The sequence below is a fragment of the Serinus canaria genome, chromosome 10 (assembly GCF_022539315.1).
Source record: "Serinus canaria isolate serCan28SL12 chromosome 10, serCan2020, whole genome shotgun sequence".
Lineage (NCBI taxonomy): Eukaryota > Metazoa > Chordata > Aves > Passeriformes > Fringillidae > Serinus > Serinus canaria.
This window is the reverse complement of record NC_066324.1, coordinates 12,439,796-12,464,471: the sequence shown is the minus strand read 5'-3', so window position 1 is coordinate 12,464,471 and position 24,676 is coordinate 12,439,796. Positions and strand designations below refer to the sequence as shown.

At 51.7% G+C, this 24,676-nt stretch overlaps 1 protein-coding gene across 4 annotated transcripts; it reads left to right on the top strand.

Annotated features, from left to right (window-relative positions):
- The first annotated feature begins 246 nt into the window (after positions 1-246).
- Positions 247-23,378, top strand: ONECUT1 (one cut homeobox 1). Of its 4 annotated transcripts, none has more exons than XM_050978630.1 (3): positions 247-1,633; positions 15,212-21,524; positions 21,700-23,378. In XM_050978630.1, exons 1-2 carry the CDS (start codon positions 553-555, stop codon positions 15,502-15,504), a joined length of 1,374 nt encoding a protein of 457 aa, XP_050834587.1. In that variant the 5' UTR covers positions 247-552; the 3' UTR covers positions 15,505-21,524; positions 21,700-23,378. The 4 variants fall into 4 exon arrangements, with proteins under 4 accessions (XP_050834587.1, XP_050834586.1, XP_050834588.1 ...); XM_050978629.1 differs by having other exon boundaries at positions 21,621-23,378; XM_050978631.1 differs by lacking the exons at positions 15,212-21,524; positions 21,700-23,378 and adding an exon at positions 4,061-4,902.
- Positions 23,379-24,676: the final 1,298 nt, after the last annotated feature.

Below are 24,676 nucleotides of genomic sequence, written 5' to 3'. Positions count from 1 at the left end.
CGGGGCGGGGGCGGCGGGCGCGGGGCAGCGGCACCGCCGGCTCTGGGCGCCGCCGCGCGGGGCTCGCCCGCTTAATAGCGGCGCTGACGTCACGGGGCGGGGCGGCGCGGGAGGGGGCGCCGCGCGCATGCGCGGTGCGGGCGGCGGCGGCGCTGCAGCACGGAGCGGTGCCGGAGCGCGGGGCGCAGAGAGAGCCATGGCTGGGGATGGCGAGGGACGCGGCCACACACCCGCCGCGGCCGCGGCTGCGGGGCCCGGCCTGAGGGAGCGGCGGCCCTAGGACCGGCCCGGCGGCGACAGCCAGCAGCGGGAAAAAACAAATAAATACATTGCCACAAAATAAAAATTAAAAGGAAAAAAAAAAAAAACGAACCAACCGAAACCGGGAAAGCCAGCAGCCCCGGCAACAGCAGCAGCAGCACCGCCACCACCAGCCCGCAGCGCTCGCCCGCCGCCGCCGGCCCGCGGGAACAACCGGCCGCCGCCAAGAGCTCCGGGACGCCCCGCCGCCCACCAGATAGATGTGCGGTCCCGCCGCCCGCACGGCCGACGATGAACGCGCAGCTGGCGATGGAGAACATCGGCGATCTGCACGGGGTGAGCCATGAGCCGGTGCCCGCCGCCGCCGACCTGATGAGCGGCAGCCCCCACCACCGGAGCGCGGTGGCCCACCGCGGCAGCCACCTGCCGGCCCACCCGCGCTCCATGGGCATGGCGTCCATCCTCGACGGCGGCGACTACCACCACCACCACCGGCCGCCCGAGCACGCGCTGACCGGCCCCCTGCACCCCACCATGACCATGGCCTGCGAGACACCCCCCGGCATGAGCATGAGCAGCACCTACACCACGTTAACCCCTCTGCAGCCTCTACCTCCCATCTCGACGGTCTCGGACAAGTTCCCTCACCACCATCACCATCATCACCACCATCACCATCCCCACCAGCGGATACCGGGCAACGTGAGCGGCAGCTTCACGCTCATGCGGGACGAGAGGGGTCTGGCGTCTATGAACAATCTCTACACCCCCTACCACAAGGATGTTACCGGCATGGGGCAGAGCCTCTCTCCGTTGTCTGGATCGGGCCTGGGGAGCATCCACAACTCCCAGCAAGGGCTGCCCCACTACGCTCATCCCAGTGCCACCATGCCCGCCGAGAAAATGCTCACCCCAAACGGATTTGAAGCCCACCACCCTGCCATGTTAGCCAGGCATGGCGACCAACACCTCACCCCCACCTCCGCTGGCATGGTGCCTATCAACGGGATCCCACACCACCCTCATGCCCACCTGAATGCCCAGAGCCACGGGCAGATCCTGGGCTCTGCCAGGGAGCAAAACCCTTCTGTAACTGGTTCGCAGGTCAACAGTGGAAGTAATTCAGGGCAAATGGAAGAAATCAATACCAAAGAAGTAGCTCAGAGGATCACCACCGAGCTCAAGCGGTACAGCATCCCCCAGGCTATCTTCGCCCAGAGGGTGCTGTGCCGCTCTCAAGGGACGCTCTCAGACCTGCTGAGGAACCCCAAGCCCTGGAGCAAGCTCAAATCCGGCCGGGAGACCTTCCGCAGAATGTGGAAGTGGCTCCAGGAGCCGGAGTTTCAGCGGATGTCTGCTCTGCGGCTTGCAGGTGAGCCCGCTGCGGGGTGTTCGGGGCACGGCAGCGGCAGAGCCGGGCCTCGGGCCTGGGCAGGCCGCCCCGGTCCCTGCCCGTCCCTGAAGAGCAGCACCGATCCCCCGCTCCTCCACTCCATTTCTCTCCCTTCCCCTCTCCCTCTCCTGGCACCGTGCGGTTCCTCCGCGCCGCGCTCAGACAAAGCCGAGCCAGAGCTTGGGGCTCGGGCAGCGCAGTGCGGCGCCCCGGCTCTCCCCGTTCCCCGGCCGGGCGCACCCGCCAGGCTCACCTGCCGCGGGCAGGAGGACGCCCAGCGCGACCGGTAACGGGACGCCGCCGAAAGCCGCTCCGGCCGGCGGCAGCGCTGCCCGGAGCGCGGAGGACGAGGCGGAAATGCTTGAATTGGCGGCTGAACTGGGCCCACGGACGGGGTACGGGGGAGTCCCGGCAATGCGCCGCCGAGAGGAGTCGGTGCGTCTGCTTTTTGTGGGGGTCGGTGGGCTCAGGTCGCGGCGGGGCTCGGGGCCCGCGTCCCGCTCGGGCTGGGTGAGCTGGGACAGGCGTTTGGTTCGAATGAGCCGATGAGCCGAGCCCGGCGGGTGAGCGGTGCCTGAGATATGTTGGTGGCTAAAATCGTTGGATTTTTTTTTAACTGGTTGTAGTTATCATTAGGCCGCGCACTTTGAGTTTCGCGTGGATGTCTCTGCGTGAGACAAACCGGCCGTGTCGCGGCTTCGCTACCCCGCAGCCTCGCCCTGCTGCCCGGTGTGCTCCCGAGCGGGTCCCGTATTGTCTGCTCAGAGATGGCCGTCCCGGTCCGTACCTGTGCTCTGCCACCGCCTCCCAAATCCTCCTGTCTGCGCTCCGGGTGCAGAGCCCAGGTTTAATATACCGTGAGTGAGGGTTTGTTAATTAAGTGATAGGTCTCCATTAATTTGTCCCTGGAGAACGCAAGACAGTCAATCCGAGTTGGAGCCAGGGTCACTGATCCGTTTCACAGACAAAAATAAGGGAAGGGCCAAATCTTTCTCCTTCCTAAAGCACAATGGATCTTGCGCTTTCGACTACCGAGGCGGTGAGAACTTGGGACCGCTTCCCGAGTGTGCAGGGACGCGCCACCGTGCTCCGTGCCTATTTTCAGTCAACCACCTTGTTCCAGAAACCTAAAGCATAGCTAGGAAGGGTCCGGGCAGGGCCTCCCTCCCCGCTGTAGCTGGCCCTTAGGTGCCCGCCGGTGGGAGGACGTTGCTCTCTTTGGCTTCCACTCCTGCGGAGTTGGTTTCAAAGGTCTGAGCTCTCAGAAACTGCCCTTTCCGCCTTCCCTTTCTCAGCAGCCACCACACCAGCGAAAAACCCTCGTCTTGGTGGTGCTACCCAGGAGAGGAGGATGGAGTTTGTGTTTCCAATATCCCCGTAACGATTGCTAAGGCGAACTTTCTTCGATTTGGAGCGTGTTTTTACGACAATTTGGTCGACCTGAATCTCCGCTCATTTGCATAGATCGATACTGGAAACAACCCCTCCATTCGGAGCCTGCTGGCATCCCTTCCCTGGCGCTGCCGGCCGGGAAGCTCTGCCAGCCCCGGCTGCTGCAGGCCGGGAGGGAGGGAAGAAGGGAGGCGGCCGTGCTCTGCCCAGCTGCCGGGTCCAGAGGGTCCCATTGTTCGCTGCTGCCCCCAGACCGCCCCTTCTTCCAGCCACCTCAGCGCTGCCCTCTCATAAACGGATCCCGGTAATCCCGTTAGAGAGACAAAGCCTCATTATTCCGCCTTCCCTTTCCGATGAAACCCGAAAGCTGGCACCTTACAGAAACAGCTTCCCCGGGGCCAAGAGGGGCTGGCAGCACGGGGGGGTCGGGATGTACCGCCCGCACCCGGTGTCCGCGCGTCCCTCGCTGCCGGGCCGGGCCCCCAGAACTTTCCCCGCGTACCGGGGGCTCCGGGCCTCGCCGGGCGCTGCCCACCTGGGCGCCGGCAGCACGTGGGCATTTGCATAGAGCTGCGTCCCTGTCAGTGGGGCGGTCCCGGGGCCCCCGCCCCGCCCCGCGCAGCCTGCGCGCCCTTCCGCGCCCCTTCGCGCCGCGCTGCCGGCGACCGGCTGTAAATGCATAAAGTATCGATTTTATTTTGTGCAGGTTTTAAATGTGTGATGATCTTACTAAGTGGTAAAAATCTCCCCCGATTGATATTGATGTATGAACATCAATTCAAAATAACATAAATTACTGCGGCCGACGCAAATTAAATTTCACGTCCAAATTATAACTCACTCCCGGGCGTTTAGAGAATTATCAGGTAGATAAATACCCAGAGCCGCCTTCATTTCTTCCCTTTCTGATTTCCTGCAGACAACAACCGGGAGGCAGTGAGGGGGATGGAGGCTGCTTATTTTAGGCCTCGCGGTCTCGCCTTGCACTTTATCTTGAGTATTTGCCCCTTCCAGCCGTCCCTGGGGGATTCCTACCTCCCAGATTACAGAAGCTCCGACAAATAGAAGAAAAATTGGTAGTTACATGGAAGCAGGATTGAGGTCTTGACACTTCCTGGGCTGTCTCTTGAAATGTAAGCAGAACTGCTAATTGCAATGCTGACCTCTTCCAGCCTCCATCTTATTCATCCCATCTCCCTTCCCTTCTCTGTTCTTTTTTCCTTTGTCTGTCCCACTCTCTCTCTCCTCTCTATCACTGAATATTTATCTATTTGACTGTCCCTCTGTTAGTCTTCCCTCCCTCTCCCTCGCCTTCATTGACATTTGGAAGGGCTGTGAAGGGATGCCGAAAAAATAAATACAATTAAAAGAAAAAGCACATCCCTTCTGCAGCCTGCTGGGATTTAAGGCTGAATTCATTTCAGTTTGTTGGATTTTTTCCCCCGTGTGTGTGAGAAAGAGGAAACAGGAGAGAATAAAAGAAGGAAAAAACCCAACTTTGTTTTGTTCAGGAAAAAATAATCTGCCTCAAGCCATTCATTGTTGGAACTGCGACTGCCCGCCGGCCTCGCACGGGCCCGCCGCTCGGGAGGAAGGGTAGCGGCCAGGGAGAACGCGGCAAAGACACGTTTTGCAAAGGCGCCAGAGGGGAGTGTAAGGGAGCCCAAGGTTCCTTAGAATCTACTGCCAGAGGGGGTCCTTTGCCGATGTGTGCACCCTCTGAGCGGGCTCGTCTCGAAGAGCCCCCTCCGTGGGGGCTCCCCGAGCGGGTCAGCAGGGACAGGCGCCGTGGGGAGGGGGCAAGCCAGTCCCTCCAAAGCTGCTCCATGTTTGCCTGCCACCTGACTCCTATTTTTCATAGCTGCACCTCTTTTCCTCCCCTCCTCTTACCCTTTCTCCCTCCCAGTGTGAATCCCGGCTAAGCCGAAGCCTTGGGAAGCCGGGGAGAAATTCTCGCCAAATTAACTGTAAAGAAATCGATGGAGTAATCAGAGCGTTTTCCACATTAAATATGAAATCTAATGACGCCTTTTGCACCTCTCGCCCGCCGCCGCCCCCGAGCGCACCGGGAAGGTCTGGGCCGCCCCGGTCCCGGTGGCCTCATTAGGGGCTGTTTAATATTTACCCTGCGGGCACTTTGCATAAAGGCGTTTGCATCAGGGAGGCGGGGGGCATCGACCGGGGCCTTCACCGGCGACACTCCGAGTTCGGACCGGGCCCGGGGGAGAGGTCCTTCCCCTCCCGACCCTGCGGACAGCCCGGACCGGAACGGCCCGGGCCTGCCTCGGCGCACCTCGGGCAGTGACAGCGACCGCTCCGCTACTGCCGGTGCGGTGCCTGGGCCGAGGCAAGGGGCCCGGAGGGATCGGAGGGTGGGAGAGCAGCCGGAGCAGTCGTGCCCGGTGCGCAGCCGGGGCAGGTCTGGGGCGCACTTGTTTGCCGGCCGTGTCCTTCGGCGGGATTGATTTACAGCCGCGTTTGCCCTTCGTTAATGTTTGCCCAGCGGGAGGAGGAGCGGGGCCGGGCGATCCGCGTTCCTCCGCACCGGGCCGGGCCCGCCCCGCGCCCGTCCTGGCAGAGCCCCCGCCCAGCAGCGCGGCTCGGTCCCCGCTTGTTTGTTCGTGCGTGCGTTCGCCCGGCTGTTTGTTTGTTTTAATTACCCGCCGCGTGGTGGGGCGGCACCTGGGGGCCGTGCCCCGGTCCCACCCTCGCTGCCGTTTGAATCAAACAGCTTCAAAACAGGGCGGCTCCCGCCCGTGGGTGCCGCCGGGGCCGCCCCGGGTCACACAGCCGGGCTGTGGGCGCGATGCCCGCCCCGAGCGGCCGGGGCCATCGCGCCGTCCGCAGCCCTCGCTCGTCGCCCCTCGGTTCCCGGGGGTTCTGCGCCATCTACTGACCGCCTGTGGGCGGGAGCGGCCCCACCGGGCAGCGGCGGCGGCTCCCCGGGCCGGGAGGCGGCGGCTCCGGGGAGAGCTGCGAGCAGAGGGCCCCGCGCCGCCACCGGGCTGGCTCCGTCCTCTCGTTCCCCACCAGCGCGGGACGAGTGCGGACCTGCTCGACTTCAGCACCACGAACAGCGACCGCCGGCGCGGCCCGGCCCCAGCTCCGCCCCGCTCCCGGGCGGCCCCGCTCCCGGAGTGCCGGGGCCAGGCCAGGCCCCTCCCGGCTCATGGACGAGGCCTCCCGTAGCCCGGGCGCAGGTGCTTGCTGAGCCTCCCCACGGCTGCCGGCCCCTATGGGGAGCAGTCTCGCATCGATTTTACGTAGCTGCAGCCGGCAATTAGTGCCGCGGTGCTGCGGCGAGCGCCGGGCCGAGCGCACGGGCTGCCCGCTGTGGAGGCGGCTCGGCTCCCGGCAGGGCAGAGCCCTGAGGGCACCTGATTTGGGGATGAGTGCCTTCGAGCGGGTGCGTGGCTAGAGGGGAAGCGAGCTTCCCCCAGCACGAGCTTCCCCCCGACCCTTCTGGTAACTCAGCCAGAAGGGTCGGGATGCCCCAGGAGGAGAGGAGAGGTGCGTGGCACCAGGACTGTGCCCGCTGCAGGTGACACCGCTAGGGAGCCCGGGCTCCTGCCGGTGCTACAGCTGGGTTCTGGCGTGTGCGATCTGCCTTTTTACATAGCCAGGAAGGAATGTGATGATCAGATTAAGACAAAATCATCTGGAAATCCATAGGTGAGGTATGCTTCTGTCCCTGGCTTTGCCTGTACCGGCATTAAACCACCACTACGGTTCTGCCTCAGGCAGCCGTCACCTGTCCGTGTAGCCGAAGGGTCCGCACAAACTCCACACAAGGGACGAGAACTCCGTGGAGTTCTAAGGTGACTGAAGCATAGGAGCTGTTGCTGAACTGCTGGTGAATTTCAACTGAAGACTACAGGCATCGAGGGGAGTTTTTCCCTAGGACCGACCGGGACCCAGCATGGCCGCGTGTCGGGCGCTTCCATGATCAAATCGATAAATGTAGATTCACGTTTCAGACATAAATCTACCTGGATTAATCATACACGGACAGAGAAGTGACCGATGCTGATAGACTCTCTTTGGAAACGCAGCTGACTTGAACCGTTTTGCTTAAGAAGAAGTCGGTTTTATGATGCTAAAAGGTTAATTTATAGGAACTATTTATTAACTGAACAGTAGTTTTTATTTCCCCCCCCCCCATTTTAGGGCGAAAGGAAGCCTCGGTGGTGACGTTTTCCGTACAGCCCAAACGGAATTAAAGTTCGATGGACGGCTGCTGTTCCGCAGGGGTGCGGGCAGCACCGGGGGGCGCAGAGCGCGGCGCCGGCGGGTGCGGGCGCTGGCTGGTGGGACTAGAAATGCTGCTGCTTCCCACAGAGGAAAGTAGTGAATCGGATGGCACAGCGGGCTCTTCCTAAACGCTTGGGTGCAGAAAGCCACTGAAGTGAGCCCGGGCTCAGGTTTTGGATGTTTTTAGGGTGCAGAATTCTGCACTCGTTGTCACATACATTAGGAACCAATCGATAAGAACTGAGCCACAGGCGGGAGAGTTGTCCGCAGCCCCTTTTCCCCCCTTTCCCCCCCGCACAGGCAGGCTGCCAAACGGCTGCCAACGGCTTCCTTAACGTCCCCTCCAACCGGAGGAACTTCTTTATGTCATCACCGACTTATTTCTCCTTTATTTGAAACATATCTCGTTATTTTGAATATACTGGAATTCACGGAATTCCAGGCTTAAAAATTGGAGCCGGGGAAGCGGCAGCCTGCAGGCTGGTCCTTAGGAGCGGAACCAGAGAAACGACCCGGGTCTTTCAGTGAGCGTGGCCATACTCAAAATTGCAGGGAAGGTTTTGCGACGAACTGCGTCGTTTCCACCGCTCAGAAACTCAATTTTCGGCTGCTGTAGCAAAATCTCTGCCTGGGGATGCGGGAGGGGGCGGAATGACCCAACCCGACGTCGAAATCAGCACCCGAACGCTCGGGGGCCCGCGGAAGGACTCGCTCTCACAGCTCGTAGTCGGCGTCAGCGGGCCGGGGCCGGCGGACCGGGGTCTGTCCCGCGGGGCGGGGCTGCCGGGGCAGGTCGGGGGCGGGAGATGAGGAGGGTGTGAAGGGGCACGGCCAGGTGCGCAGCGGGCGGTGCTGCCCGGCCCGGGTGGGCCGGCCCGCGTGGGCGGGGCGCGGCGCATAAGCGGAGCAGGAGCGGAGCAGGAGTGGGTGGTGTTTTCCAGCTTGCGCTATGCGGAGGGCAGCGGAACGGAGCGGTTGGCTCTCCCCAGCGGGGTGCCGTGCCTTGGTGCGGTACGGAGCGGCAGCGCGGGTGAGGAGCCCATGGCGCGGCGCGGAGCTCACGGCGTGGTGTGATGCCTTAGGGAACCTGCGGTGTGGTGCGGAGCCCCATGGTGTGATGCGGCGCGGAACCCCCGCGGTGCGGTGTGGTGGGATGCGATGCAGTGGGATGCGGTGCAGTCCCCGCCATGGGTTGCGGTGGGATGAGGTGCGGAGCCCTGCGGTGCGGTGGGATGCGGTGCGATACCGTGCGGTGCCGCGGGATGCGGAGCCGAGCCCCGCGGTGCGGTTCAGTGGGATGCGGTACCGTGCGGTGCGGTGCCGCGGGATGCGGAGCCGAGCCCCGCGGTGCGGTTCGGTGGGATGCGGTACCGTGCGGTACGATACCGTGCGGTGCCGCGGGATGCGGAGCCGAGCCCCGCGGTGCGGTTCGGTGGGATGCGGTACCGTGCGGTGCGGTGCCGCGGGATGCGGAGCCGAGCCCCGCGGTGCGGTTCGGTGGGGTGCGGTGCGGTGCCGCGGGATGCGGAGCCGAGCCCCGCGGTGCGGTTCGGTGGGATGCGGTACCGTGCGGTGCGGTGCCGCGGGATGCGGAGCCGAGCCCCGCTTGCGCTGCGCGCCCCTCCCGTGGCGGGGAGCGGGCGCCACCCCGCGGCCGGGGCCCGCCGGTGCCGCTGCGGCGTGGGGCCGGACCCGGCTGACGCGATTAAAATATTGATGTAGTCGCAAAAATCGTTCATTAAGGCAATTTAATCTTTGCTATTAAATGTCCTTTCAATTCGTTTGGGGTAATTAAGATGCAGTTTAAGTGATTAAATTCTAATTACTTATGCTACGCTAAGAAATATCTGTCACAGTAATATGGTTAACTAAAGACCTAGCTAAAGAATTTTAACATCTGCTTCAAATGATATCGCAGGGAAATCAGGTGCTTTCCTCTGATTGATCCACTTAGCAACACATTCTGTAACGGTGATGTCAGTTTGCTGAAGTGGTTACAGATCCATCAACACTGAGTTTGTGTAAACCCCAGAATCCCCAACTGCTGAGTCAGCACTCCTCAGTCAGATTCACTTCATTATTCCAGGGGCAGCAAATTAAGGTCACTCATTTTAATACAGTGCCCAGGAGTGAGATGTTTACCGTTCTGGCTCAGCTGGGATCTGTGTGTTGGTGGGGTGATGTCATCCTGTGGGCTTCCCTTACACACGTATTTTCATCTCTTTTGATGTTATGAAACAACAAAAGAGTATTCCCTGGATTGATGGCAGAGAAATGAGGCACAAATCAAAAGATCTCTGGGCATATGGAGACACCTACACTCTGAATAAGCATAAATACAAATCAGTAGAGAAACAAGTGCCAAATGCTGAATCATGCCAGGATTAAAAAGAGAATTTAGTGTGGGCTCTGACATTTCAGAGTAGACCATGCTCTTTTCAGTTGAAGGGAGAAAGCTTTGGGGAGCAGCCTGTGTCCCCCAGGTAGGTTTTCACCCCTGAAAAGCTGAGCAGGGCCTTACCCCACAGTGGGCTGAAGCTGAAGGGAGTGCTCTCTCAAGCCTCAGTGCTGTCTGTGACCTGCTGCAGTGGGAGCTCATGGCCACGAGCTGCCTCCATGAGTGGAGGCTCTCTCATAGAATGCCTTTCCAGAGGAATTCCATTTCCCAAGCGCCTTGGAAGAACCTGGGGCAGTGCAGGGGACCACTAAACTGTGATGTATCAGAGTGAATGTCACCCAGCAGTTGTGGTTATTATTCAGGTCTAACAGATTTGCTTGGGTTTAGTTCATGTGGGGACACCTAACCCTCAGGTAGCCTGTGTCTCCTATGCCCTTTGATTTTGTTTTCATATTCCCCCAAATACGAAGTTTTTGATAATGGGGAAAGGCTTGTTGTTAGTGTGTCTCTCTGCAAGCCCCAGAGGTGTTATTCACACGATAAGGATGTAACTTATCACACTTTATTGTGTGTTATTGCCACCATGAATTCACCATAAGCTTTTGGCTACCTGTTTCCACTGAGCTGCGGTAGCCAGTGTGATTAGAACTATCTGTGATGGCCAAAGTCCCCCAGCAGGTTCAGCCTCCTGAGGAAGCAGATACTGCTGCTTTCTCCACCAGAAGGTAGAGCCTCCTACAAAACATCCCTTCAGGATATTCTCCAGTTAATACCAGTGAAGTTTTCACCCTCCAAACATGTTATTGAATACTGTGTGATGTTTCAAAACTAGAAGATGATTTGGAAAGGGATTCCTAGGTGGAAGCAGTTCAGACTGTAGCTGAATTTTCTAGACCTGACACAACAGAGATTAGAAAATACATGTAAAGAGAGACTTCTAAAAGGGCTTTTTATGTCTTTGAGACAGTCCTGTACACATGAGGTTGGGATAACTAAAAGACTTTTGCAGGAGGAGGGGTAAAAGTCATAATCTCATTCAAGGCACATGGTGGCCATCAAGTAATAATGGCTTGTGGTCAGCAGTGACCCAGGTCAGAGCTGGAAATGTGACCTGCCACCTCAGGGTGAAAGGTCTTGTGTCCCAGCACTGGTGACCCACACTCAGTGTCCTCCCTGTGTCCACAGGCTCTGAATTCAGCATGGCTGGAGAGATGCTCTGTGTGTGTCTCTGTTGCTGGTCTGTACCCACTCTGGGTCAAAGAGGAGTAAAGAGCTCCCTGTGAGCAGAGGTGCCCTGTGTGCATTGGCTTTGTCCTCCTCAGGGTGAGGAGAGCCTAGGCACTGGTGGCTGCCCCCTTCCCTTCCAGGAGCAGCTCTGACTCTGGTGGCACCACAGTGGGCCACCAGCTGAGCAATGCCTCTCTCAAGGAGAGTTGCCCTCTAACACCAAAAGTAGCCACAGGGCTTGCGGCAGGGCTTGCCCAAGTAAAATTTTCCGTTGTTGTTCCCTCTGCTTCAGTGACAGTTGTCCAGAAAAGCAACCAGCAGAACTTGTGGTGCTATTTTATTATGTTCACAAACCAAACCAGAAGCCATGGGAAATTAGGTTTATTGAGAGCATCACCAGTTTTATTTGCTTCTGCTTTTTAGAAAGGAAAACTGGAGTTTGCCAGAAACAGCTAGGCACATGTGTGCACACCAAGTGCTCCTGAAAATTGATGTATAGTAATCAGGGGTTTTTCAGTTTTAAAAAGAAATCCATCCTCTAGGGATAAAACACGAGATCAAGCATCAAGGTTAACACCTGAGCTTACTATAATCTTGACTTTTACACTGACTGAATAATGTTATTCATATCACAAATAGGCAAAGCATCCTCTTCACTGTCTCGACCTAAAGATGCAATTAGTGCATTTTGGTAGGGGACAGGCTCCTGTTCACAGCCCTGGCAGAGCAGAACTGATCCCTGTGCTGCACCCAGCTGGGGGCTTCAGAGGAGTGTCAGCAGGCAGTGGAGCTGCAGAGGTGGGAGCCCACTTCTGCTCCATGCCCAGGCAGCTGGGCCTCCCTGGGATGCACAGACCTTACAAGGTCTGGCAAGTTTACTTGACCAAATCCCTCGGGTGACTTAGAAGGAACAAAGGGAGGCAAAAATAGATTGATGGGTTGTGTCAGGAGAATTGCAAGTGTCAAAAATATCTGTTGCTCAGGGCAGAGGAAGATGGAAGTGACTGGGAGAGGCCAGAGTTCAGGACTGGATTTATAAGGCTCCTTCTGGCACTGATAATATTACATTGTCATATCTGCACGTGTGTTGCCAGAGTCAGGGTGACTCTTCCTTTATCCTCTGCTTTTCTTTTTTCTTAACAAGATTTTCTTAAAGGCTATTTCAAAAGGCATCACATGGAGCATCACTCAGCTGGGGCACCCTGGAGACAAAGAAGAGGGCTGCCTGCAGCAGGCAGTGAGGGCAGGGTGCCAGCAGGTGTGTCCTGGGGGAGGTGCACACCTCTAGGGAGCACAGCCCCCTGCACAGCACCTCAGTTCAGTGTCTGTGCTGTGGGAGAGGGTCCTCTCTCAGTGCTCAAGGGCAGGGGCACAAGAAGGACATCAGTGCAAATTACTGTTATTATCTTCTGCTGTGTAAGATAAAAGAGAGATGGAGTGTGTGATAAATCGCTGTGAAGACAGGCTCTGGTGTTTTTCCAAAAAACCATTTCAGTTGATGTCTCTGGGGCCTGACCTCAGTGGACATGGGGAGGACCTGGCATCAGGGTAGGGCCTGTCCTGAGCAGGCACAGCTGCTCTGCCTGGGCATGACCTGGCTCAGGCTGCTGTCAGAGAGCCTGGCAGCCCCACCCTGCCAGCCCTTGAGCTGGCCAATCTCTGTGCCTGTCTGCAACTCTCCTGTTGGAGTAGATTTTATCCCGTGGTGTGCATTTGTTCTCTGGCAAGCTGGAAGCTACAATTTATTATTAAAATTGATTGGCTCCAGTGCAGGAAAAACGATCGTGAGGAAACCCTATTACAGTTTTTCATTATCACTATTATTTATTTTTAAGTGCTATTAATATTCCTGAGTCTGGACAAGGCAGAAGATGAGAGGTGGTATCCACTCCTGCTGCTCACAACCTGAGCCTGGAAGTGCAAGGGCTCTTGGAACAATTGAGTGTGTTGGGAAATTTTTGCCCTCAAACTGCCTCTGGCGAATGTTAATGGAAGTAAAGCTGAAAATATTTGCAAAAAAAAGTAAAATAGGCTTATTTGTATAATAGACTGGATAGGTTTGGTTTTATTTTTTTTTTCTCCTTAGTAATGAGCTCTTTTTTCTTACCTCTGTGATGTCACTAGCATTGATTAAGAGGGTTTTGATACAATTGAAGTTGAGGAACAAGGTATGTTGTAACTCTTGGGACACTGTCTATGGAAATAATTGTTCAGGAATACTAGATTTCAGGAAATGAGCACAAGTTCAGGAAGACAATGTGTTCTGCAAGCTAGTTTCCCAATAGATGGTGGGTTTTTTTGTTATTCCCTGCTATTTCAGAGAGCTCATGTAGCAGCTTGTGATCGAAGCCCCAGAGGCTCACATCACTAATTGAGCTGGCTCTGTACCTACTGCTGTGGCTGTCATTTGTGATGTGATGATTCACACTGAAGCATTGCACAGCACTGACTTGGATCACGCTAGCTGTGCCATTAGGATTTTGTGACAAATTATGATCTGGATGGAGTATCTAGGCAGAAGATGGAATTTGTGTAGCCTTTGAAAAAAGAAGGTGTAAAGCAGCGTGAACAGAAATGAAGCACAGCAAATGTTGTCTGCACCTGGTTTGTCTTTTCTGCCTGAGCCTGTTAGCAGGGGCAGCCAGAGCTGGAGGCTGAGGCTGTTATAAAGCTCAGCTCCTGCAGCTGCTTTCCCAGGAATTTCTGATTGTCAAATGGTCAGACATATATAAAAGACTGAGATGCTGTTGGTATCCTCATTCTGAATATTTGTCAGTAAATAACAGACTATTCTTGCAAAAGCATTTTTAACCCTTGATTTGCCCATGTTAGCCTCCAGTGGGGATGCAGATGGTTTCAGCAGGAACCAATTCCCACAGTGAATTCAGCAGTTTGGCTTCAATAGGGCTCATGTGCATCAGGAAAGCTGGTTTTTAGCCCAGAAGCTCCATGGTGTTTTAGAGGTCAGGATGTAACTTCAAAGTGTTCTTCAAAGGTTTTCAGATAAAAATACCTGTAGGAGACATGAGCTTGGCAGCCCAGTCTATTTGATTGATGTGTGATTTCTGATGAAAGATGAGAAAAAGTATGTGGCTGGAATATATATTGTTAGGGACCTTTTCAAAAGCCTCTCCTCAGAGAGGACTGAGCCCCTAGTGCCTTGGTCCCTGCCTGGGCCAGCAGAAGGAGCCTTCACAGTTCCTGATCAGTGCAGTTCCCATTTCTCATGTACAAAACGCGGATGACTATTTTTATACCTCCCACAACAGTGAATCCCTCATGCCAGGGCCTGCTCTTGGTAGTAATACAAGTTGTAGAAAGAACCTTTGCAAAGTAATTTGTTGTTTTCTTTCCAATAATCATGGTGAAAGTAGAGATAATGCACAAAATTCTTCATGTAGTCAGCACTGATCTCCACAGAAGCCAGGACTAGACAGACCCAGAGAAAGAACATTCATATTACCTTCAGAAACACATCTCTCCATCAGAATTAAAGGACATTGTTAGAGAATGAAGGGAAACAGGCAGCTTCAAACAATTTTGAAAGTGAGACAGAGGAGTCTGGCCTCCCAGGGAAGCTTTTATCCTAGCAAAATGCTAAGATGAGCTGGCAGACAGTCAAAGTCTGACAGAGGGATCTGGGAGTCTCCCTAACATCCCATCAGATCCTGCCTGGAAGGTGATCTGGAAGGCAGATTGAAAATTACAAGCACCCTTTATTAATACAGAGCAAAGTTACGTTCTGAAAGGGAAAGAAGGGATGATAGATGAAATAAGGAGCAATTCCATAAAGAAGATTTTCTATACCACTGTTTTTCATGACAAAACGTTTTATTTTGTTCAGAATTCATCTGCCCTGTAAGACTGTAGTAGCATCCTGCTTTCTCACAGTTCCTTAATTCTCCGTCAACAAAAAGCTACAGAAATGGATTGAAAGCAACTAAAAATTGTGGAAAGTATGACCAAGATTAACTATTTAATATCTCTAGGAGGTAGAGTGGAATTTCAAGGAACTCTAAAGTTAAATTCTCAGCACTAATGGGTAGCATCAAAATGTAAATTCTTGGTAACAGCATTTGCTGAGTTTTAACAGACAACAACAAAGGTATTTTCTAGCTTTTATTCCTTATACTTGTAATAGCTGATGATGAGTTAGAGATGTAAGTGTCCCACATCCTGTCCAAATTCAGAAGCTGGCATGAACAGTCCTCTTTCCCTAATTTGGCCAGTACTGTGCTCCCACACTCTCCTCTGGCAGCCCTCTCTAACTGTGCTCCCCTTTCTTGCAGCGTGCAAGAGGAAAGAACAGGAGCACGGCAAGGATAGAGGGAACACACCCAAAAAGCCTCGGCTGGTCTTCACCGATGTCCAGCGTCGAACTCTACATGCAATATTCAAGGAAAACAAGCGTCCGTCCAAAGAATTACAAATCACCATTTCCCAGCAGCTCGGGTTGGAGCTGAGCACCGTCAGCAACTTTTTCATGAATGCACGGAGGAGGAGTCTGGATAAGTGGCAAGACGAGGGCAGCTCCAATTCAGGCAACTCATCTTCTTCATCAAGCACTTGTACCAAAGCATGAAGGAATAACCACGGACTGAAACCTCGGTGGAAAAGCTTTAAAAATAAATAAATAAATAAATAAAGACAGACCAGGACCTCAAAATAGCAGGTTTATACTTAAAACTATTTGAAAAAAAAATATTTATAAGTCCAAAGAAACCAAAGACTTATTTCACCTGCATTATGACTTTGTTCTAAGACACACACTTTAGTAGGATGACGACTTGCAAAAAAAACAGAGAGGAAGAAGGAAGCGAAGCGGAGGGAACGGAAGGGAAAGCAAAGAGAAGAGGAACAGACCACTGGTCTCACACCTTTGCCCATTATCATCTTCACCGTACTTGGCTGTTTAGTGGTTTGGAGCATAGTGATTTCCTGTCATTGAGCAGACATCTCTTTGGATCCGGCTCTTCACGTCCACAGCAGTTGCCATGGAGGTGTCAGTGTGTCCGTCCTGCGTGCACCCAGTGGGTAGGGACTTAGGGCTGGTCTCCAGAGAGGGCTGTGCCAGGGCACGGCCCCCAGAGCGTGGAGTCGTCTGAATTCCTTGGAACGGTAGTGTGATTTTTGCTGTTTCACAGTTTGAACTTGGCTGGTGCAATGCCTCGGAACAAGTTCAAACTAGGCAAAGAAATTTTGAATGGTACCTAAACCAGTGCATTCTCTTTGTTTGTTAAGGAATGTTCAGATTTAAAAAAGGAAAACTATTCCATCCATAAAAAATCGACTAGCTACCAAAGAACACATTTAATAATTGTATTGCAGGTATTTTATTGCAATGATTTTAATATTCCAAAGCTATTTTTACACAAATACTATGTAGAGTTATAGGTATAAACTAATCTAACTGTATAACACATAAAACTTGTAATCAAGACTGTTATTTGCAATTAGTAAAACCACATTATCGTTTCTTTCTGTGATTGGCAAGAAAGAATGTCACCCGAGGAGATCACAGACCCCGGCAGAGCACGGGAACCAAGAACGGGATGCTGCTTCCATTGAACTCAGTGAGCCCTTTCCTCACTGACTCCAACGGGAGCACGAGAGGGAGCCACGTGTTCGAGCGGTGTGTGGCACCGCGTGTGGCACTGTGTGTGCCACTGTCCCCAGGCGCTGTCCCGGGCTGGAGCCCGGTGCAGCTGTGTTCCAGCGTGGCTCAGCTCTGCCATCTAGCCTGCGAACAGGAGACCTGAGGCACTCAGGATGCAAAAATGAAAGGCATGGAGGGATCCAAAACCACAGGGCTCAGCGTCTGATCAATACTCATTGACATTAGTGAGCTTTTTTTTACCTATCGACTTTACCAGGCAAAGGAATAGTAACAGCTTTGACGGCTCGTGGTCCTTTCCCCCTGGAAGCAGCGGTACCACATCAGTTAATGTCGTGGGAGGAGCTCCAAGGGGAGCTCCAGGGGTGCTTTTGGAAGGAGGAATTGTGATCTCTCTGAAGTCAAGAGCAAAATTCCCGTGACACCGAGATACAGCCCGATGTTTTGTGGCTTTGTATCTATGTGTAGCAGGCTGAGCTTTTGTCCCGTGCATTCTTTCTTGCTCATCTCTTAGTCAGGATAATGCATGAAATAGTTTGAAGTTTGTAGCTGAAAAGCTTTAAATGCTCTGTTGCTAACAGACCCATAGGAGAAAAATCATCCCGTTCCTACTCTGATAAAATTAAAGAGAAAAGCGTGAAATATCTGCATATTAAATTTTAAGGGAAAAATAGACTTTAAAAACCATAGGTGTGCCTGTTAGATTTCTAACTGGTATTTCAAATTTCTGTAGTAATTATGCTAGATATATTAAATTCCAAAATAAGCAAATATGCAGGTATAGGCCCAAAGCAAGGACTAGAAATAGGTAATCTTACTTCCAACCTTTTTCTTTTTGAGGGAAAAAAAAAAAAAAAAACGAAAAAGGAAAATTCAAGGTAAACTAGAATCCAAACACTATAAACAGTAGCAGATGCTGGTTTGGGGGACAAAGCCCACTCAAAATACCAGTGACACCAAAGTAGAGCAACTTCTGTAGCACCAGTTGTTTATCAAAAGGACGGGGTCTAGTCAAGGTTCAGGGTATACAGTTTATTTCCACCCAGTGTTTAGAATATAGGTGAAATATCTCTTTAAAATCAAGTGAAATAAACCCTATATTTTTGGCACTGAATATTTCTCCATATTTCAGTATGTTAAACCCACTTTAAGGCTGACAAGGCAATTATCTATAAAAATGGCATCTAATCTGGACTTTTTTGAGTCTCTAGCTTACCTTAAATCTTAGCAAGCTTTCTTTTGAAGTGTTGCATCCCCCATGGAGACATAATTGACATGAAAACATTGATAAGCTCACACAGAAAGTACCTTATGAATGCAGTCTCATTAGTGTAGGGTTAGTAAAGGACAGTGATAACTAATGGTTTCGTTTTCTCCAGCAAAACACTGCTTTGTGACGTACCTATAGTTTAGAGAATAAAGCCTTATTTATTTAAAACTTGAGAATTTAAAAATGCAGGGAAATTCAAAGTACATTGCCGCATTTTTAGTATTTCCATTGTATTGTCTTTATAGACTACTTGCTGAAACCAAAGAGAACTTTCATACCAGCATTAAATTTGCACCCAATATGCAATTTCAGGATCTCTGATACACACACATGCAAGCCCCTAAACAGGACTGTGTATATGTACATGCACACACATTTTGATGGGGTGTATGTACGTATACACGTGCACACACACGTCCACACACGCTAATAATGATGCACAAGTTGGAGATTTTAAGTGTTTTGGGTTTTTTACATGTCTGTTTAAGTAGATATAAACCTTTTGGTTTTCTCTAAGCCATTAGGAACAAACCACTCTTCCCATGAGCAATATGAGCCTCATACTCTGAATAGGCAAAGAACACAATTTCCTTCAAAACATGAAGCAAATAACTCTGGAACTGCTCAGTGCACCTGGGAAGCTGTGTTACCTCTGAGCAGGCTGCCCGGCCACACCGACTGAAGCACGGACAGGTTACCTGGTGCTCCCTTGCTCTGACTGGTGCCATTACCCAACAGGGCATCCTTGAAGGGGAGTTTCCTCTGATGCTGCATTTAACATTACCCAGGAAACCTGTCTCTGCCTGTTAGTGATAGTCTTTCAGCTCATTTCATTCCTGACAAAATGGAAGTTAGTTTCAAATTCGACAAGAGGATCTAAAACTCTGCCAGGAAGGAATAGGAGAGGGAGCAGAACCCAAAACAGTTTGGGAGCATCAGGAGATGGGGCTTCAGTCAAAGGTGACTCCAAGGGCAAGAGGGCATTAGGAACATGCATTCAGCTAACAGGCTGCATCCAAACATGACCGCAGTGACCCACGGGGGGAGGCTGGCCAAGAGGTGAACTGTCCTCATCCATCCCCATTGTAAATGGCATCATTAGATTTCTAGGAAAAAAACAAAACAAACTAAAAAAAAAAAGAAAAAAAAAGAAAGTCCTCCTTCAGCCTGCCCCACAGTGCTTCTTCAGCCCTGCGTGGCTTCCCAGGGCTGCAGCCTCCTCTCCTTACTCAGGTAAAGCAAACCCCACCAGAGCCAGACAGCAACGGGGCTTCTGCTTGGGAAGTTGTTCCTGCACACCCCAGGCCAGGAGCAAATTCCCAAGTAGGCAGGGTGGCCTGGCACGAGAGCAGCCCCAGGGCTGCCCTGGGCACCGTTCTTCTCCTGGGATTTCAGGAAGAGGCCGGTGGTGGTGGGCACTGCCCCGGGGCTGCTGCTGCCCTGAGGGTTCACAAACACTGCTGAGCTTATACCAAAGAGTCTTAGGACACCTCTTCTCACCTGAGTTGTAAACAGGACATTTTTACCCCAAAAACGTTCCTTCTTTCTACTACTCTTCCTCCTATCCTCCTCCTCTTCCTCCTCCTTTGTACATAGGGATGAAAACTATGCATTTAGCAAACAAAGAGAAAGCACTTACCCTTTTCTATCTCACTGCGTTTGGGTGCATTCAAAGGCCCAGGGGCTAATTTTGAGACTTTGCTTAGCCTCCTGGTTTATTATTGTGGTGTGGTTAGCTTTACAATACATTTGGTAACTATTTGCTAAAGACAAAGAAGCAAAAGGTAAGGAATAGCTACTTCCACGTGTTAAAAAAAAAAAAGAAAAAAAAAAGAAAAAAAAAGTGTGTAAAGATCTACTATTTATAGTGTGAACCAAAGACGCTACCTCACTCGATTTCCATTGGTGATTTTAATCACATTGATGATACCAAAGAATACCAAAGATTTTTCATGCACGGCCTTGGTCTGGAAAGGGAACTCATCCTCCTTCTTACCCCCACCCCCTGACCCCCTTCCTCACCTTCACTCAGTGTGTAACCTTGTCTTCATTCTTAGTGGTAATGCTAATAACCTTATGAATACTTCTCTTGCTACAACTGCTACTACTGACGATGATAAGGATAATAATAATAATAATAATAATAATAAAGCTCTTGGCAAACATGTTGCAAACTTTGTAAACTCATAGGACGAGTGCCTTGCTTGAACCAAAGTGTTAAACCGCTGTTGACCTCTTTATCTCTCACCTTATACTCTTTGAATACCTCAGCCTGTTAGAAAGGCCACTAATGAAAAAAAGGAATAATTCTTCACCGTGGTGCTTTTTGCCGTGCAACCATGCAATGAAACTTTCTTTGATACCAAAGGAAAATGTTTTTTTCCACTTTCTTGCTGACAAACCAAAGGTTCCCTCTTCTTTCCCCCAAAGCAGCTTGAGTCCCTCAGCCCAGACAGGCCGTGCATCGCTTTTACCAATTCCTCCAAATACCTCATAGTAATAAATCTTTAGGGTTATGTTGTATAGAGAGTCTATGTGATAAGGCAGAACTTACTAGTTTGATAATTGTTAAGGTTACTTATAAAAAAGCTTTATAATTCTTATTTATTTTGTAGGGGTTGTTTTGTTTGTATATTCCTTTTATATTGTTTGGTTTGGGTTTGGGTTTCTTCTTTTTTTCCTTTTTTTTTTGGCAGAACTTCTCTGTTATACTCAAGGAAGATCTTATTCCTGGGAATGTTTCAAAGTGGGTAAAGATTGCTGTTTGCAATGAATGCAAGAAAGGGAAACATGGCTTCAATTATTTTTGTTTCAGCTAGGATGCTTTGTGTTTGCTAGTCGGTGTTCTTTTCACAGGGTAAAAAAAAAATATTCTCTGCTGTGATAAATGGTTCCTATTTTTTCTCTATAATGTGCTGTGACTTTTAATTTAATTACATTTTGTATACGCTTATTTAATCACTGCTTTAATTTATGACTATGTAGTTTAAAAAAAAAATTGTATATAGTAGATTCAAAAATGGCCAAAGCTTTATGTTACAATCTTTTCATTCTTGATGCTGAGATGAACTGAAGGAGAGTGCTTCTCTTGACTGCAGGGTGTATCTTCAGCCTTGTCTTGGCATGCACTTCCACCCGTGTTACAAACACTGCCAGGTTACCCCCCAGGCCTCCCTTCCCCCAACTTGTACATGCCAAAATGAGTGTTTCAAGGTAGTACTTTTGTCACTTAGAAAGCAGAAAGGCATTATTAGCGTGTTTTTTCTTTAATTTATTTGTCTTTTTCTAGAAAGATTGCTTTGTGGGTGAGACCCGCACATCCAAAGAATTTAAAAGTCGTTTAATGTTTAAAAGCACTGGCATTTGTGAGAGATTTTGCTGAGTTTTTATTTTCCTTCGCCATTCGCACGGGTAGCGCAAGCAAGAAGCGGGCGCGGGCCTCGGGAGAAAAGCTGACTTGAATCTGGAAACCTTGGGCCTCGGGAGAAAAGCTGACTTGAATCTGGAAACCTTGGGCCTCGGGAGAAAAGCTGACTTGAATCTGGAAACCTTGCTCACGGAAAGGCCTTTGCGGCGGGCACTGCAACAGCGCGGGCTCGGGGCCACCCCAGGTCACCCGCTCCCCTTGCAGGGCTGCAGGGATGGGATGGGATGGATGGGATGGCTCTGAGCGACTCAGGGCCACCCCAGGCCACCTGCTCCCCTTGCAGGGCTGCAGGTGGGATGTGGATGGGACTCGGGGCCCCCCTTCTGTGGGAGTGGGATGCTGGACTAGGGCCACCCCAGGTCACCCGTTCCCCTTGCAGGGCTGCAGGGATGGGATGGGATGGATGGGATGGCTCTGAGGGACTCAGGGCCACCCCAGGCCACCTGCTCCCCTTGCAGGGCTGCAGGCAGGGTTGGGATGGCTCTGAGGGACTCGGGGTCACCCAGGCCACCTGGTCCCCAGGTAGGGCTGCAGGCAGGGATGGGATGGCTCCAAGGGACGCAGCTGAGTCCAGGGGGAAGCTGCAGCTCCTGCCAGGCTCAGAGGCTGCAGCAGCGCCGTGGTGCCCCAGCTGTGAGGGAGTGCACAGGGAACGGAGCTGCCCTGGCAGCCCCGCAGCTCCAGGGAGGACAAGGCAGCTGGGAGCTGAAAAGCAAAAAATAAAGGAAGGGTAATGACAATGATACTTCTGCAAAGCTGATGATGGCATCACGGCACAGAGAATAAGATGCCACTCACTTGTGGTTTATTTTGCATAAAGACTAGATTCTGGTTCAACTAAACGTTGTGTACTGACACGGTTTGTGCTGGCTGTAAATATTTCCTGTCCCGAGCAGTAACTGAGCCCCAGGTGTAGCTCGTTTTCCTCTGAGGGGATAGTGAAGGGGTTGAGGGAGGGAAGGACGAGGGCAGGGTCTGAGCTTTTGGTGGAAGTTACACTTTCTAGGTACATTTTTATACTTCAAGTGTTGAAATGGGGCAATAAAGACGCTCTGAAATGAAGGATCATTAAATGATCTGTCGGCGGGCATTGGCTCAGTGTCTGCTTTTAATCCAGGAGCTAACGCTGTGCAATGAGTTCTGCTTCACGCGGGGGGGGGAGGCGAAGTACCAGCCTGTGAATCAGCATGAGCCATGAGCCCTGGACACACCGTGCTCGGGGAGCCGCGGTTCCCTGTCCCGTTCCGCTAGTTTGGTTTTTCACGGAATGTTCTGCATTTACTGCACTCACTGCACCCTCACCGTGGGGCCGCGTTAGTTTTGCAGCCCGCCCCGAGCAGCGGGGAATGCGGTACAGCCCTGCCTGTGCCTTGCCTGGGGAGCCCCGAGCCCCCCGCCCGCAGTGCGGGACCCCCGGCCCGCCCCGCCCCGGCCCCGCCGCAGACAATCACCGGTCCCGGCTCCGCAGGGCTAGGAAATCTTCCCAGAGCAAGCGGGAATTCTTCCAGAGCAACGGAACAAAACCAAAAAAAAAAAAAAAAAGAGAAAGGAAAAAAAAATAGAAAAACAAAAGGAAAAAAAAGGAAATTTAAAAAAAAAAAGAAAAATAACGAATACGAAGCGAAGATTTTGCTAAAGCCCTTTGCTGCCATCTTTAGTTCGCCCATTAGGAAGCAGCAGTAGTTTATGCGTTGCATCTGCATTTCAGACTAAGTGATTATTGTACCTAATTACGGTTGATTGCTGATATTTCCTCACTCTCTCTCTTAGTCAAGCGCTTCTTCTGTATTTTTGTGTGTAGCGATGACAAGTGCAGTGCGCTAGGCATTGCCCTGGGTTGGGTATGAGTATCTCCTGTACTGCGTTAAGATTTCCTTAAGTTACTTTTTTTAAGCTTTGCTACTGTTCTCACTTTATGCCGTGCAATATCATCTGCTGTGTTTGCTAAGCAAAAAAAAAAAAAAAAAAAAAAAAAAAAAAAAGAAACAAAAAAAGAGAAAAAGTGAAAAAAAAAAGAAAAAAGCAAGTGATGATGTCATCATGCTTTTCAGTGTTACAATGTTTCAGCGTTACAATGTTTCAGCGTTTATGTAGTCACAAAAATGTAGTAAATAAAAGGTTGGATTTTCCAGCACTTTAAATTTAGACATTTCTTGCCTTCTTTTGTTTCTTCGTGTGCAGCCCCAAGGCACTGGGCTGAGCCGAGGGGAGCAGGGGAGCCCCACGGCAGCCCCAGGTGTCCCCTGGGAGGGGCAGCTTCGGTGGGGCCCTGGGAGGGACATTCCCGGCCTGGGGGGAGAGGGGAGGGCACACGGGAGGGCACCTAAGGCTTCCCAGCACTGTCTTCTTCTCTCTATCCATGCAGCTGTGCAGTCCCTGCCCCCAGCAGGCACTCCCCATCCCATCCCACCCCATCCCATCCCATCATGGTGGGCTCTGGAAAGATGAGTCCCAAGTGTCTGAGAAACGAGTGAGGCTCATACCAGATGCATTTCTCTAATTGAGGGAAAAAACATTAAGAAAAATAAGTGAAGCAAATAATCTTGGGTTTCCTTTATATCGTCTAAGGGTAGGGATGTCACCAAACTAATTCACGGAGGTGTTTCCTTTTGTGTGATGGAGTCCACCCCAGGCCTGCAGGATCAATATTTAATTGTTTAAAGGGATATTGTATTCCTTTCCTGTCACTGTTGTTAATGCCTTCGCTCTCTGTAATCCCACGGGGTCTTTTCCTGGGGATCTGATCAGAAAGATTACCCATCACTCGGGAGTGGTGGGAGGAGAGTCCCAGCCATAAAAGATTCAGGGATGCATTGAACCATTTTCTCTCTATCTCCTAATGAAGTGATGAAGCGTGTGCCACAAAATTTAACAGGGTTTTGTGGCAAATCAGGTTGCACTGCTGAGAGGAGGATTAAACCTTCATCGTTGTCCCATAAATCATGGCATCAGCTACATTTATTCTGATGGATGGTCTGGGCTCTGCTGACAATATTTTATCTCTGGAAGCGCCTGCAGCCTGTGCCCTGATGTGCAATTTCTTTTTACTGCTAAGCTGAGAGGCACCGAGCACATCCCTTCAGAGGCCTCCCCCCGGGCTTGGTGTCCCAAGACCACGTCAGAAACCAAAGCATCACCAGGAAAACCTGTCCAGGGCAAGCACAAAGGCAAAGGGGATATAGGAAACCAGAAATGTCCTCCATGCCAGCAGGAGTGCCTCTGGGATTTGTTCATCTGCAGATCATGCTGGCCAGGCCTGGGATAACTCAGTTGTCTCCATGGGATGGTGCTGGCCAGGGCCACAGTGCAAGGTGAGGGCTCCAGCTGTGCTCACCCTCACCTGGCAGAGAAGAGGACAAAGCAAAATACTTTTCCTAAAAAAAAAAAAAAAAAGATCCAGCGATGTTGTGGGGAATGTTTCCCAGGCTCTCATCCCACGAGCC

What these genes read in the sequence shown, in the direction of transcription:
- ONECUT1 (XM_050978630.1), top strand. Translation starts at nt 553, where the DNA reads ATGAACGCGCAGCTGGCGATGGAGAACATCGGCGATCTGCACGGGGTG. An exon ending in GTCTGCTCTGCGGCTTGCAG is followed by an intron (nt 1,634 to 15,211) that starts GTGAGCCCGCTG and finishes CCTTTCTTGCAG; the next exon opens with CGTGCAAGAGGAAAGAACAG.